The 16,092-nt window shown below is 24.2% G+C and overlaps 4 protein-coding genes across 6 annotated transcripts in view; 2 read left to right on the forward strand and 2 right to left on the reverse strand.

Moving 5' to 3' along the window:
- The window catches only part of LOC126902472 (heterogeneous nuclear ribonucleoprotein K), a 96,290-nt gene that overhangs the window by 17,800 nt on the left and 62,398 nt on the right, over positions 1–16,092 (reverse strand). The window lies entirely within an intron of this gene.
- LOC126902746 (gamma-glutamylcyclotransferase-like) lies at positions 1,351–2,283 on the forward strand. The gene is made up of 2 exons (XM_050680349.1): positions 1,351–1,660; positions 1,716–2,283. The coding sequence occupies exons 1-2, from the start codon at positions 1,550–1,552 to the stop codon at positions 2,148–2,150; spliced, it is 546 nt and encodes a 181-aa protein (XP_050536306.1). The 5' UTR covers positions 1,351–1,549; the 3' UTR covers positions 2,151–2,283.
- On the forward strand, positions 1,902–7,723 carry LOC126902158 (reticulocyte-binding protein homolog 2a-like). Of its 2 annotated transcripts, none has more exons than XM_050679196.1 (4): positions 1,902–2,037; positions 4,268–5,463; positions 6,394–7,136; positions 7,197–7,721. In XM_050679196.1, the coding sequence occupies exons 2-4, from the start codon at positions 4,359–4,361 to the stop codon at positions 7,248–7,250; spliced, it is 1,902 nt and encodes a 633-aa protein (XP_050535153.1). In that variant the 5' UTR covers positions 1,902–2,037; positions 4,268–4,358; the 3' UTR covers positions 7,251–7,721. The 2 variants fall into 2 exon arrangements, with proteins under 2 accessions (XP_050535153.1, XP_050535145.1); XM_050679188.1 differs by lacking the exon at positions 1,902–2,037 and adding an exon at positions 2,890–3,948 and having other exon boundaries at positions 7,197–7,723.
- LOC126902098 (leucine--tRNA ligase, mitochondrial) lies at positions 8,143–12,503 on the reverse strand. The gene is made up of 10 exons (XM_050679125.1): positions 12,383–12,503; positions 12,107–12,319; positions 11,804–12,046; positions 11,595–11,737; positions 10,749–11,417; positions 10,519–10,685; positions 10,103–10,459; positions 9,806–10,044; positions 9,036–9,269; positions 8,143–8,465 (listed from the first exon to the last, which is right to left on the reverse strand). The coding sequence occupies exons 1-10, from the start codon at positions 12,473–12,475 to the stop codon at positions 8,223–8,225; spliced, it is 2,601 nt and encodes an 866-aa protein (XP_050535082.1). The 5' UTR covers positions 12,476–12,503; the 3' UTR covers positions 8,143–8,222.

The following is a 16,092-nucleotide window of genomic DNA, read 5'->3' on the forward strand; positions in this document are numbered from 1 at the left end:
AAGTCCAGAGGTCAAATTTTTTTTTTTCAAATTAAAGTATATTACATTAGCTTTAATTTAAGATATATATAAAAGTGTCAGACCTTCCGGAACATTTTCAAAAGTTAAGTTGAAAAAGTTAATTTTTTGTGAAAAAGTTGTCATTTTCAATCCCCCCCTGTGGGCAGAAAAAAGGTAAAATTTACAAAAAAAATATACCAAATAATAGGTAAAGACATCAAGCATCTATAAAAAAAAAATTATATTGATATGTTCATTTTTGAAAAAGTTACGGCAGTTTTTAGTAAAAAAAATTGAAAAAATTTCGAAAATTAGCGATTTTTAAATTTGTAATTTTTTTGGAGGTTTCCCCCATTTATAGGGAACGAGGGAAATTTTTTCAATTTTGAAGGGTAATGTCTTCGACTAGATACGATTTGTGATCTTTTGACGTATCGTTGAAAGAAATCCGTTCGGTGAGAGCTGAGAAAAAGTGGTAACAGACACAAAAAAAAAATAAAAATAAAAATAAAAAAAAAAACACATCTTAGTAAAACCAATACCTTCTCAGCTTCGCATCGAAGCTAAAAGGACTATGTCCCCTATCATTATGTAATCCTGAAAATCCCACTGTATCTTATAATGTAAACAATTTTTTTTTAATTTCGGCGAACTGTATCAAAAGTTGTAAGAGTTAGATATGTTCGGTTTGTGTAACATTTCTTTATGTATGAATATTTGTTCCCTTAAATGGAAAAGCTTTATAAATTCAACACGATAATATTAAATTCCTATAGCTTCGCATTAAGGTACACCACTTGAGTATTTCAGGAGGTCCATGGAGTTCAGGACCATTTCCATAGACATAAAATCATGGTAGGGGTAGAGGAGAAGTGAAGCTCTCCACTATTGTTTGTTCTTAAAGCTATACGACATTTCTAAATATGTCACTAAGATATGCATAGCAAAAACTATTAAATAATAAAATTACTATATTAAAGAGTTGAATAGATATGTTTCCATCTCTTTAGGGATAAATAACCTTACATTTAACTTTCTTAAATAAAAATTCCTACTTTTATTTTGATGGTATGAAAGGAAAAAAATTACAAATATTTTATTCTTACAAAATTTTTATATGAATATGTTTGTAAAACAGTTTGTGGTATCAATACAAAAAATAAAATGTGAGCTTTAATCATTTTATAATTTCTATTAAAACTTATAAAAAAATTTCAAGACTAAGTATTTAACAAAATATTCAAGATTTATTATATTATGATAACGCCGATAACAAGAACAATCTTAAGCTTATCTTAAATTAAATGATAAATTATCAAGTTAACATGAATTTCTGTACTAATGTAATACTTGAATATGATTAACTTCAATTTAATTAAATGTTTAAATAAAAATGAATATAAATTTCTATTTATATATTTACTGTCTATGAAACCATGTTTTTTCGTTGTTTATTTTTTACTAAACAATTATCATGACTATACTATTTTCATTATCAATCATTACATTAAATTGTTTAAAGGACAAATTTAACCTCTAAAATACCTAAATGAAAATGACTATGGTATTCTTTTATTTTGCTTATGGCAGTAATTTACTAGCTGAACGTATTCATTTAAATAATCCTTCTGCAATTAGAGAAGGGAGTGGTAAACTAAATGTAAGTTATAATAATCTTTCAAAAACTTCTTGCAAAGTCTCATACATTTTTTTAGGGATATCGTTTAGACTTTAATGGACCCAAATCTAATTTTTGGAAAGGTAGTCCTGCGACTGTCGTGCCAGACACTGATGAATATGTCTGGGGTTCTGTATGGAAATTGAATATAAGTGACCTTCAAAACTTGGATAAACAAGAAGGAGTCCCACAGAAACTATACATACCTTTTGAAACAAACATTGAATTATCAATTGGCCAGACTATTTTATGTCGTTCATATATGCTTAATAACCTACCTCAAAAAGAAACAATATTGCCACCAGAAAGGCGACCCTCTGAAGCATATTTGGAAACTATTCTTTTAGGTGCTAAAGAAAGTAATTTGCCTTCAGAATATATAGAAAAATTAAAGTTAATACCTCATAATAACTGTAGAGGTCCAATAATGCCATGGTCTTCACTTAAAATAAATGATGACAAAGAATTATAGTTTATTAAAGTTTTTTAAAAGTAATTATGATGAAGTAATATTTAAATAGAAAAATAAACATAAAATTCATATTTTTTACATATTGTTATTGAAAGATCTAAAATTCTTTTATTAATAAAGTTTAGAACCATGAGTAGGAAAAGCATTTTTTTTTTAAGCGTGCAACCTATTTCATTTAACCGACTGATGTTTGATTATGTCATTGGAAAATGTATACTTACATTTGTAATTTAAAGATTATTAAACTTTGATTTTTGTTGTCAAAATATGACTACTATTTTTAAGGCTAAATGTATTATTATTTTTATCTTTTTGATATGAAATAGGAAATTTTAAAAAATTAAATTAACCTTAATTCATTAAACTAATTAAAATTGAAATTCATAAAATGACTTAATTTTATACTTCGAGATTGTTTAAAATCTCCTATTTTCATTAATTTATACAATGTCTCAAACGCTGATACATCATTATTTTAATTTAAAAAAATATCATCATTGATATTATAATTTTGTCTAAAACTAATATTTAAATATCAATGTTTTCAATATAAAATATTCAATACGAATTTAGTATTAATTCTTAATTTAATTATATACTATACATTTCGTACACATAAATCAATGTACAATGCTCTTATTTTCTAATGAAACATTGTAAACATTTATTAGTGTCTCTAATAATTTACTTTTTATAACTAAGAATGACAAAACACTTCATTCAATTTGTGAACTATTATCACTCATACATATTTGACAATGATACATAATTAACATTTTGGTATCATTGATTCACACTTTTATGGATAATATAATATAACATAGGTTATATTAATATTCTAGAATTAATTTCGCTCTAAATCTCCAATTTATTAATATCATGTATCTGATTTAGAATTTAAAAATGTCAATTACATATATCTTATATAAATTATAAAATACATAAAAAATGTTAAAAAAAGCATCATTCTTCAAAAATTAAATAATCAGTTTAGTGTTTTGAGTTACATTATGTTGCCAAATCAGTAACACTATGCAAAGGTACCTACAATTTGACACATGCCCGCCCTTAAAAAATAATTTTTTTGATAAAAAAGGGTATCAAGATTTTATTGTCAAAACATATTTTTTACCATACCTATAGAGTTTATGACTGAGTTTCAATCATTTATAAGATTCACTGTTTTGTGAAGGAGATAAAATTAAATTTACACTCGTTCAATGAGAGTCTAGCCATATGCCTATCTTAGATGTTCTTGTCTGTCCAATATCTATTTATTAAACGAAATTATACCAAAAATTCTCTAGTAATCTCCCATTATTGGATTTATACCACAAATTCCTATTTGAGAATTTATTATCCGAATTTTTAATTAGCTGTTATAAATTTAGTAATTTATTTAATAATAAATTAACGTCATCTCTATTAACAATTAAAATCAATATTTATGAAATGATATATCACTAAGTATTACATTTTTTATTTAAATAGTAAATTCAACAAAATTTATGTTATAATAATAACTCAATTTATTATATACACTTGAAAATTTCACTATGCAGAATGAAGTTAACCAACTTTATAGAAAAGATTCTTGCGCGCTAAGATTATCAAAAAGCTTTAAAAATGTTTGCAAGCGACCATGCTATCATGTGGTTTGCCCAAAACCGACGATTAATAGAGATCAGTTAACTCGAGATGATTATTTAAACTTGTTATCAACTCCAAGAGGTTTTATTTGTACAAGATTAACTTTTAATTCAAAAAGTAATGGTCATAAATCAGCAAGATATAAGCGGTAAATTTTATTTTAAAAATATTTTGCACTGTAATAGAATATCAATGCTATCAATAACTAATGTCTGAACTCCTGAAGAGGGCTCTAAGCTTACTATTCTCTTTCATTTATAAAAAAATATTTTAAATAACTAAATAAGGTCAAAAGTAATTAGAATAACTATAAAAATATAATTCTTTCTTAATATGCCTATGCAATTACAAAAGGTTATAAGTCTAAAAATCTTTAGATTATAGTTGTGAGTTTCAATTGAGAAGTCAATGTTTATAAATTAAATATATATTAAAAGTAATTTTTTTATCTTATTATTATTTTATAGAGTCACTGTTGATCATAAGCGTTCTAAAAATTCAGCTTTTCAAAAACTTTTAGAGTCGCCAGACTTTGCCGGAGCTCATGAAATTCAATCTATGGCAACATATTTACAAAAATATGGTGCTCTAACTACTAATGATGTTAAAAAATTTAATTATGTTATTAAAAATAACATAGCTGATCAAAAATTACCATCTAAAGAAATTAAAGAAATCAATAATAATCAAAAAGAAACTAAACACAATTTAGCAGTTAAAAAAAATCTATTTAAATCTCTGGAGTTCACAAATGAAATTAAATCGATAGGAACTTATATACAAAAACATGGGCAACTTAATGAAACAAAACTAAAAAAATGGGGTCATCTTTTCAAAAAAGATTTATTAAAATCTCCGAATTTTTTGAAAAAAAATAATAAACTTAAAATTAGAGATTTTAAAACACGTGTAAATAATTTTCGAAATAATGCCAACATATCTCCCATAATTGCTAATGAAAAGATAACAAGAATTAATTATCTACGAAAACGGAACGAGCATAGTAAGATAAAACTGAAAAAACAAAGAGATATTTATAAAAATGTACTAAAACATCCAAAAATTATTCAAAAAAAAAACTTGAGTCAATCCCTTACACGAAAACAGGACGAACTTGATAAGGAGGTCGTCAAAAAACGAATAAATACTTTTAACAAATATTTTATAAGCCCTCCAGATTTAACTAAAAATCTTCAGTCAACAACATCACTAGTAAAACATTTATTTGAACACAAAGAGTTAAGACAATGGGCAGATATTTTTAAAAAAGATTTAATGGGATCTCCAAAATTTACCGATGAAGTTCAATCATTAATGAATTACATACTAAAAAAAAAGAAAATCGAAACATCTGACATTAAAAAATGGGAACATCTTTTTGCAGAAGATTTTATGAAATCATCAGATTTCACCAAAAAAATTCAATTAATGGCTACTCATATAAAAAAAAAACATAATTATAATACAACAGAAAAGAAAAAAAATAATAATTTGAATGAAATAAGTGAAAAAAACAAAAGAGGTGGTAATCAACCATTAGTTAATGAAAAAGAAAATGCTGAGAAAATATTGAGATTAGCTATTAGTAAACCAACAAACGAAAACAAATCATTGAAAAATGTCAATAATCATTTATTAGTCAATAACCAACTTACACAAAAAGGTAAGTTTTATTTATAGCATGAATATATAATAATTATTAGTCTTCCTTCGTGGTTCATTAATAATTTTAATGTTGGTATCAAACTCAAATATTTGCTTTGAAGTGTTGTAAATAATTTTTAAATCACAGAACCATCATGAGTGAATGCATAGATATATTATATAATCAAAGATAGGCAAATTAATGGAAATAATTAACTATAGTTTAATTAAATAGGAACAATGTCGATAAGTTAAAAGTTAACAAATTTAAATTTAACTAGCTAACTTAAAAGTTAAGTTAATCATTTTTTTAACTTTACTCAGTTAAAAAAGTTAATTTAATTCTTATGGTCCTAAATTATATTTTTAGCTAAAATCGCTTAACATCGATTTTTTTATTAATCGGTGATGATAAGGAAGCATGAGAACTGATTTTCAACTTGTGAAACGGAATAGGAAGAAAAATATTAGTGATAAAAAAAATTATTTTACTGTTTTGTAGACTAACATGGATTTTACATTTTGATATTGGTTATATTGTTGTATCTGTAAAATTACAGTTGACAACGTTTATTATTTTTTTCTTTATTTTAATTTGAGACTTCGCCTCAAGTTCAATCCCACAAAAAGTTCAGAGATTGTATTTATTGTAATATAAATATATTATTTATGGTAGTATAAATTTAACTCCACTTCTTTCTAACGCCTTTGATAAATCATTAAATTTTTACACTACGTACGCAGTTTATAAAAAAAAATTTTTTATGAAATTTAAATTTAGCTCGATTGTTATTATCTAATTAATTGAAAAAATCTATGTTATTTCAACGGATAATTAAAATAGTTAAGTTGAAATATTTTAATTAATTAATTAATTTTTCTATACATATACTGCAATAAAAACCATTTTTTATGTATTTAAAGTAAACGATGAGATATTAATTTTTAGAAAATAACTCGAGTGCCTTGAAGCAAGATAAGTCTACCGGAGTTATAAAAAAAGGAGAATATGATGTTGATTTAATAGAAGAAAACTTTAAACAAGAAGTTCAAGATAATAAGATGATCAGTAATAAAATAGAATACGAAAATGACCCCTTGCTCAATAATAAGAAAAGAACGTTTTTAAAAATTGAAAAAAGAAAGAATAAAAAAGAAGAAGCATTTAAAAGGAAAATTGCAGAAGCAGCAGCTTACGAAGAGTTAGTTAAAAAAAAAGCACAAGAACTCGAGCATAAAGCTGAACTAAAAAGGCTAAAAGAACAAGAATTAGAAATACAACGTAAAGAAAATGAAAAAGAAGAAGAAAAAAAAATGACATTACATCGCAAAGAACTCCTTAAGAAAAGAGCAGAAGCTCTAGAAGCAGCCGAAAAAACCCATAAACTTGAAGCTTTGCAAATTAAAATAAATAAAAAGTTCCAAGAAAAAGAAGAATGGAAACAAAAAATCAATGATGAATTTTTGAAAAACATGAAATACACTGCTCAACCAAATTGTATTTTATCAATTATACCAAATCTTATTAATAATGAATCAGAATATAAGATGAGTAAACGAGGGAAAAATCGGTTAATTCAAATTATAAAACAGAAATTAAAAGAAATAGAAGAATATAATCAAATATTTGATCATGGTGGTTTAATGAAACAAATTATCAAACGAGAATTAGAAAATACCAAAACTAAACAAGTAAAGTTAAGATTTTAATATTTTTTTTTGTATAATTAAATCTATTTTATTTTATTATAGGTAAAATTTTCTAGAAGAAAAAATATAACGAGTAATGAACATTTTTTGTTTTAACAAAACAAATGAATCATTGAGAGTAATGAGAAATTAATTAAACTACAAAATTTTAAGAAAAAAGTAGAATTTATAACGATTAATAGCTAATTAAATGCAATAATAAAAATAATATCAATGAAGTAATAATCAAATATGATAACAAATGCTTAATAAAATGTCTTAAGTTACTTATTACCAATCAATAGATACTCAACACAAACAAAATCATTAACATCAAGAGTAAAAATTAAATAACTTTGAGATATGTTTCTTACATAATAATACAAATTAATTATAAATTTCATTTCTTTTATAGAAAAACAAATTATATACATAGATCCATACTCATGGTTCTATGGTGAAACTTAATATATTTATAAACATTTATTTACAAAAAAAACTTTTAATGAAATATCTATATAAGTTATTAAACAAGATAATAGACTAGAATAAAATTGAATGATTTTAATTGAAAGCATCAGTCATTATTTGATGATTTCAGAAGTTTTAAATTACACATTTTTATAATTTGTAAGTTTTATTTTAAAATGCTTTTTAAATTTATTGGTATATAATTAGAATAATTTATTAATTTTTTTTTACAAATATTATAAGTCAATGATATTATTTGTTTTAATATGAAATTTTCAGTAAAATATAGTAGGTAAAAAAATATGTCATAAATTGTTATACATTTTTAACAGTTAATTTTGATATATATGTTACGAAGTATATTTTTTAAATCAATAATCTTGTTTTATACATCATTTAATCTTTTAGTTCACTTCTTATGTTTAATTCAAATTATCAATAAATAATAGTATTTTGTAATGATAACTGCAAAAACAACAAAAAAAGATATCAGGCATAAAAATTTCATTTTTCAAAATGATGATCTTTAATATTAGAAAAGTACAGGGAATTTATTAAAAAATCTATATCAATCTTATCTATATTTAAATACTTTTTCATTCTATAAAAGTCCTATATCTATTTTATAATTTTTGAACTATTTTCAGTATTTTTCTTTGATTCAGATTTTCTATCAGTTTTTATGTGTAAATAACCATCATCGTCTTCAAACATTTGAAAAGTCGTATCTAATATATTCCATGATGAAGTGTATTCTTGAATGATATCTTGTTTCAAGGCTATTTCTAGTGCTTTTTGTTTAGTCAATAATTTTAAATCTTTTTTTGACATTTTCAAAACACATTTAATTGCATTATTAACCTAAAATTTAACATAATTATATCTTTAGTTTTACTAATATCTGAAATATTTAAAAAAACAATAAATTATAAATATTGATAAATTTTAGAATTAATCAAAAAAAAAGTATATAATTTACTGAGGTGTAGTGTACTGTAAATTATGTTTACAATTAACTGTGTATTAGGGTAGTCCTTAATTTTGAAGTTTCAAATTTGATGCACAAACCCCCCAAATTTGTTCTAGTACATCTAAAAGTAAGAAGTAAAAATTTGGTCACGACTGATCAACTCTAACACTAAAACTATTATACTTACCATAAAAATATAAAAAATTTAATTTATAGATATTTATGTTTTCTATAAAAAAAGTTAATATAGAATCCCATCTAAGTTTTTATTTTACATGAAAATAAACAATTAAAGTGATACAGACTTTACCTATCAATATATTTTTTTCAACATATACATTATACAATTGATAATATTCAGTCAGATAAGTATTGATTATATCAAAAAAATTTTAACTTTAATAAACTGTTTTTCTTAAAAACAGGAATAAAAAGAAGATAATAAATATTTTTAATACTACCAAGCAATAAAGATTCAGTTCATAATTGTCATCTACTTCAGGCCAACTTTGAACAATTACATCTTCTTCCCATTTTATTTGAGTCCAATTGGTATTAATTCGTCCGGGTGCTGTTACAAACCCACTCCATAAAGCTGAAGCAAAATGAGGTGCCATTGGGGCTAACATAATTATTTGAACAGCTAATAAACGTTCATACTCTGCACTGTACTTAACAAGTTCTTTTGAAGATTTCTAAAAAATATTGTTTTAAATAATCAAGTTAAAATAGAAATCAAATGAATTGTTACACATTGTAAAAAGCAAATCAACATGGAAATTTCTTATTTAATTCAGAAATATTGTTATAATCTTTAAAACAATTTTTAACCGAGTATTTTATTTTAAGAATTATTTTTAAATATTCCAGATTCTATAATTAGCTATGTTAACAAATAAGATATACTATATGAGAATTGAATTTTATTATCTTTTCTTTTATCGACATTTTATAATAATTACATAAGATAGTGATATAATTTTTTTTTACATATTATTTTCTCTTTTTTAATACTAATATATTGTTTTATAAAAAATATTGACTTTTGTCATTTTCTAAATGATTGATTCAAATATTAATATGATCATTTATAATAAAATTGAGTTAGTAAGAATTGAGAGTTACATAATTAAGTACAATAATAAAATTTTGAAAAATATACTGATAAAAGAATGATTTTATATTTTATTAGAAAAAATGTTTATAAATAATTACTGGTCAATGATTTTACTTTTAAAATATTTGAGAGTCCTTGTAAAAATGAAATAGCAACGCTGAGTTGGTATGATTTTCTATAATTATTGGATGTTTTTTTTACATAATAATTACGAGCTTCATACAGTTTTGTTTGTTCATCATGAAATTTAGATGAGTCAATATTATCTTGTTGTAAACTACAACTTCTGATGTGTCTAAATTGTTGAATTATTGACCATAGCTTTTGCTGCCAGTTCAAAACACCAGGAAAAGCTGATAATATATAAATATATATTAAAAATAATTATAAATTAAAATTATCAAAACTAACTCTCTGAATTCCAATTTCTATTTGATGTAGGTGCCACACTTGATAAAATTAATAATCGCATGGTATCTATACCATATTCCTGTAATGTACTAGAAGGTTCAACTCCATTATGTCTAGACTTGCTCATTTTTTCCCAAACAGTTGTTACTGGATGGTTACCATCTTTGGTAAAATATTTATTGCCTTTTTTAACAACTTGATCTTGTTTCAAATACTGACCATTAGTTTTATCTTTGAAACTCTGACCCATTACCATACCTTGAACTAACAAATTTTTAAATGGTTCTTGATAAGGTGAGAGATTTATGGAATGCAAAAAATAATTGACAAATCTTGCATAATACAAATGTAGAACAGCTAAAACAAAATTATTTATAAGTTTTGTAAAATAAATCATTAATTTTGATCATTTTTACCATGTTCTTTGCCACCAATATAAATATCAACAGGCATCATTTTATTAGCTAAGCTCTGATCATAAGGCTTATGATTGTTTTTTGGATCAAGATACCTTAAAAAATACCAACTTGAATCAACAAATGTATCCATTGTGTCAGTTTCTCTAATTGCTTCACCTCCACATCTAAAATACTGCAATATTAACTAAATGTATCAGTTCAATATTTTATTTAAATATATTACACACTTGGGACAATTAGTTTTAATCCAATTTTCAGCCTTTTCTAAAGAATTCTTATTGCAATTGTCATCTAAAATTGGTAACATGACTGGCAACTGCTCTTCAGGAACACACTGTTGTCCACACTTTTTACAATGAATTATTGGTACAGGAGTGCCCCAGTATCTTTGTCTTGATATCAACCAATCCTGCAATTTTGAACTAACAGGGTAGCCCCCTATATTTAACTGTTTTGCTTTTTCACATACAGCTTCTTTAGACATTTTACTTTTGTTATCTTCATATGGTATATTATGTTTTCTAGCTAATTCTTTATCTTTTTCATAAACTGATGGAATAGCTAGGCGAACATCTTTGCTATCTGGGTATTCAACTTCGTCTGTCACTAATATTGGCAACATTTTATCATTTATAAAGTTCTTTATAAATATTTGCGTAGACTTAATCACATAGTGTTTATGAATAAATGAATTAGGTTTTATACATATAAATGCAGATAAAGGAACATATTCTGGTTGAGATGTCCAAATATTGAGAACTGTACAATAAACATTATCAATATATAAATTAAAATCAAATATATAACCATCACATTCTCCAATCCAATGTTTTTGAAGATTAATAACATCTCTCCAGCCTTCTAAGGAAGAATCATTTAAACCATCATATAGAGCTCTGTAAATAAAGTTTAAAACAAAAAATATAGTCAAATTTATTTGATATAATTATAATTGTTTGTTGACCAAAGAATATTATTTATATTCTTATTTTTCCATTCAAAATACATTATATAAAATACAATATATAATGTAACTAACCAAACCCTACAAATAGTTTTATTAAAATATTTACTTAGAAAATTTTGTAGTTCTAATAAACCATTGTTTTAAAATTTTTTTTTCTACTAAAGCACCAGATCTCCAAGAGTGGCCATTTTCATCAACTTGTTCATTAGCTAATACAGTTTTGTCTACAGGATCCCAATTTACTTCAGCCTATCCAAAATAATTATTTATTAGAAATTTTATGATCAATGTTTAATTTCAAAAAGAAAAAATTACTTCTTTAGAATATACAAGACCAGATTCAAACATTTTTAAAAAGATCCATTGAGTCCACTTATAATATAAGGGGTCACAAGTCGATATTTCATTAGACCAATCAAAACTACACCCTAATTGCATCAGTTGTTCTTTCATATATTGAATATTGGAAAAAGTCCATTTATCAGGTGCTAATCCATGAGAAATTGCTGCATTTTCAGCAGGTAGCCCAAATGCATCCCAACCCATTGGCTGAAATACCTACATAATTTTTCTAATAAAAGTATTTTATTAGAACATTAAGCGAAGAAAATTTTTTACATTTTGTCCATTCATACGGTGAAATCTAGATATTGAATCAGCAATTACATAAATACGAACATGGCCCATGTGTAGGCGACCAGAAGGGTAGGGAAACATTGATAGGACATAAAATTTATTGTTAACATTTTTTACATTATAAGTACTTCGGCTTAGCTTTTCTTTCCAATATTTTTCTATTCTAAGTTTAACATCTAAAGACAAGTCTTCATTCTAACAAAAATAAGATTTCCAAAATATGTATTGCAAATTTATTAAGTTAAAGAGAATTCATACCCAAATATCATTACTAAAGCGTCTTAAGCTTGGTTTGTTATTCTTAAATGATTTTATACATGTACAAGTTCTAAAAATTCCACTTCGAATCATTAGGATAGAACTCAGTTTTTAACTAAAATAAAAAACTATTGTAATATTTTACATTTAAAAATTATAATACTTTGTGGTTATTGATAAACGTAAAATTTAGTTGAACTAGTTATTAAATATAAACTTTCATTCGTAATTTAAAATTCTATACAGTCTTATATTATTATTATTCTTATTATCACAGTATTGAAATAAAAACAGATAACAAACCTAACCACAAATTAAATATTAAAAAGCGATTCAACTTCTAGAGAGCGTTATAATATGTATATTTGTCAAAATATTTTATATTAACTAATGTAGTTGTGAACAAGTAATATACTATATAAAAGTTTAATTTTAAAAACTACTTCGTTGCATATAACAATTATAATGTTATTATCCAAAAAAACATCATTTTACTATTTGGGTAAAATTGTCTATTGAAAACCGTTCTTGGAATTTCCACCTATGTGACTATATAAACAGTATGTTATTTAACATAATATATTATTTCTTTACATTCAACAGAAAATTAGTATAAAATAGTCAAATTAATTAATTATTACAAATATATGTTTTTATAGAATCGCTGATAATACAGGCTAAACGAATTTTTAATACTATTTGTTACTCTGACAACTATACATTATTTTGTATTTTAGAAAAATAATTTTTTTTATTTATTTTCACCGAACTTTCATTTTTTATACTAAGTTTTATACTTAATCGTGCTAGTAGTTCATTTTAATCACAATGCCAAACAAGTATAACAATTTGTGTTGTGTTTAACTCAAAATATGTAACGAGGATAAAACGATAAAACTGAACTCATCAATAAAGAAATTGTCTAGTAGACAAAATTAAGTTTATCTAAACTCTAACCGTAATAATAGCAAATGAAAATCAGCAACGTTAACTATAAACGTCAAAGAGCCAAAATTAAAAGTGATAATATTAAAAATTTTAACTATCCTAACATGAATTGAAAATTAACATTTTTATTCCTATGTATGGGTTAACAAATACAACCACTATATTGAAATTGGTTATAATTTAAAATAACAAAATAAAAATGATAATGGAATGTATGAGTTCTTTCGATGTTGTGTGGTTCGAGGGTTTAGAACAACGAGACAAGTTGATATAAAAATAAAAAACGCAATACCTCTTTGTTGAGGTGTAATAAAGTGTAGTCTAGTTTGTACATAATAATATGCACTAGGGCAACGGAACAGCAAAGCAGTTCACGAATACCATGTAACGTGATTATGTATAAGACCCTATCCAACCAGTCAAGTATAATATTAATATAATAAATGATCTATTGCTTCGTTGTTCTCTGTTCAGATTTATGAACTCTGTGTAATTAGGATAATTTAAAATATACTCATGTTTTCCTTTTTTTCTTGTTTTCAAATTAGCTCGGCGGTTACCTCGTTCTCTGACGCGTAATCGTTCAAAATTGTTTTTGGAATAAAAGTAATATGTCCTATCAAGGGCCATGTAATGTTTTAAATAACAACGCAAATCCAGTTGATTTATAATTAATGTCACTCATACGCTAACAACAACACAGGTTGCAGCTCAAAGTTCTTCATGTGGATTGTCTGAGGCCGGTTCGACGGTTGTCCCAGATAATCATAATATTTTATGAGAAAAGTTGCTTTTTTATATATTTTTTAATCTTCTCCTTCTAGGAGTGTTATTGGCAGCGCTTTGAGTGAATGTCAATTTATTTTACAGATTATATGTTACATGATTATTATATTATGACAGTACTGTTAATAATGGATAAATAATAATATTGAACAATGTGATCATTATGATAGCTAAATTATTTTATAGCTTCGATGCGAAGCTAATACCTTTTTAAAATTAATTAATTTTGACAATGTTCAGTTAATTTTGCGTCCTTTAAACATATGTCAAATTAAAGCTAATGTTACGTACTATAAATTAAAAAAAAAATTTTCCAGACGATTTATCTTCTATGTGCAAATAGTTGCCGTAGTTAAAAACATACTATTTTTGTGGTAAAACTTTCGATTTTATATTTTCAACTTTATATTACTATAACTTTTTGAAATATGTATAGATCAACATAAATTTTTGTTTCTAAATACATTATAAATACCCCGTTCGTCCAACATACTTTTTTTGTGATTATAATCACTGTCAGATATCATCTAAACTTATTTTAGAGAAGGTATTAATTTTACCATGATGAATTTTTTTTTATTATTAATATGAAATACAGATTATAGAATTTTTATTGATAATTATTAATTATATTATAATGCAATATACGTATATGCCCATACGGAAATCAATCAAACTTTTATTTTATATGCATTTTGTAATAATTACATAGTATTATAATCATTTTTGCGACTATCGCTGAGTCTTGACAATTGAAATGTCTAACGGTTAAACAAAAAGTTAGTAGCAAAAACGACAGGCTGTTTAGCAATGTTGAAATGATAATTTTTACAGAGAGTTTAAATTTTATGAATAAACAAATTATTATCATTTAATAGACATTTTATATTAACACAATAATTGAAAATTTTAAATATTTAAATTTTCAACAACGGCGTTAAAAGTTTATAATTTTTTATTTTTCTCTTTGATTAACAAAAATACAAAGTAACAAATAAGTAATTTAATAAGAAAATCAAAATGCAGTATAATTCATCAAAAGAATATCAAATAATATTACTTTAATTATAATTAAACAAATATATTTTTATTACCTTTTAATATTTAGTTAATTATTTATTATTAATTATTGACATATTCAGTTGATAAAATACGTCAACAGTTTTTTCTAGAGTTGCAAGATTTTTTATTGAGTTTAATAAAAAAAAAACAATTTTATATCATGAAGTATTAAAATATAATAAATAGATAATAATAATAATAATTATTATTTTTTATTAACTTGAAAATATTTATTTCTATATGAAAAAAATTGTGTTAATACCCTAACTTAATTAAATTAGATATAATATATTATGTCTAATAATAATTAACAAAAATAAATTGAAAGATATACATATATATATATATATATATATATTTAACCAAAACCAAAAAAAAAATCTCAAAAATTATTTTTATTTTTTGAATAGTATAATGATTAAGAAAAGTATCACTCTCTCCAATGTAAACTACAGAGTGATTTTAACTGTAACAAGTTAATGTTAGTAGTTTATATAACAAAGAAAATAACTAAATTTAATCTTACTTCAACATTACAATTTTTGATATAATATCATTATGACCTCGTTTTGATCACCAAATTTTTTTGATTTTAAAATTTAAGTCATATTTATTACAACATGTTACTCTGTATGTATATTTCACAAATAGTTACGATTTAATTTATACAATTAGATAGTGTAAGGTATAATTTGTACAACAAACAGTGGATAAAGCTGGTAGTGTTAAAAGCTATACAAACGTATTAAGCTTTATCAAAGTACCAATAAACTGATACTTATCGCCGATTATCTAACAGAATTCCAAATTAGTTATTTACTTTTGCTGATTAAATAATAAATGCTAGGAAATTATAAAATAACAAAAAAAGTGGTTCATTATAGTACAGTTTGTTACATATTGGCGTACTTGGG

Source organism: Daktulosphaira vitifoliae, unplaced genomic scaffold (genome assembly GCF_025091365.1).
Source record: "Daktulosphaira vitifoliae isolate Bord-2020 unplaced genomic scaffold, ASM2509136v1 Scaffold_1, whole genome shotgun sequence".
Taxonomy (NCBI): Eukaryota; Metazoa; Arthropoda; class Insecta; order Hemiptera; family Phylloxeridae; genus Daktulosphaira; species Daktulosphaira vitifoliae.

What these genes read in the sequence shown, in the direction of transcription:
- LOC126902746 (XM_050680349.1), top strand. Translation starts at nt 1,550, where the DNA reads ATGAAAATGACTATGGTATTCTTTTATTTTGCTTATGGCAGTAATTTA. An exon ending in AAGGGAGTGGTAAACTAAAT is followed by an intron (nt 1,661 to 1,715) that starts GTAAGTTATAAT and finishes ACATTTTTTTAG; the next exon opens with GGATATCGTTTAGACTTTAA.
- LOC126902098 (XM_050679125.1), bottom strand. Translation starts at nt 12,475, where the DNA reads ATGATTCGAAGTGGAATTTTTAGAACTTGTACATGTATAAAATCATTT. An exon ending in ACCGTATGAATGGACAAAAT is followed by an intron (nt 12,047 to 12,106) that starts GTAAAAAATTTT and finishes AAAATTATGTAG; the next exon opens with GTATTTCAGCCAATGGGTTG. An exon ending in GACTCTCAAATATTTTAAAA is followed by an intron (nt 9,270 to 9,805) that starts GTAAAATCATTG and finishes AATATTTTTTAG; the next exon opens with AAATCTTCAAAAGAACTTGT.
- LOC126902158 (XM_050679188.1), top strand. Translation starts at nt 3,707, where the DNA reads ATGCAGAATGAAGTTAACCAACTTTATAGAAAAGATTCTTGCGCGCTA. An exon ending in TAACCAACTTACACAAAAAG is followed by an intron (nt 5,464 to 6,393) that starts GTAAGTTTTATT and finishes ATTAATTTTTAG; the next exon opens with AAAATAACTCGAGTGCCTTG. An exon ending in AAAATACCAAAACTAAACAA is followed by an intron (nt 7,137 to 7,196) that starts GTAAAGTTAAGA and finishes ATTTTATTATAG; the next exon opens with GTAAAATTTTCTAGAAGAAA.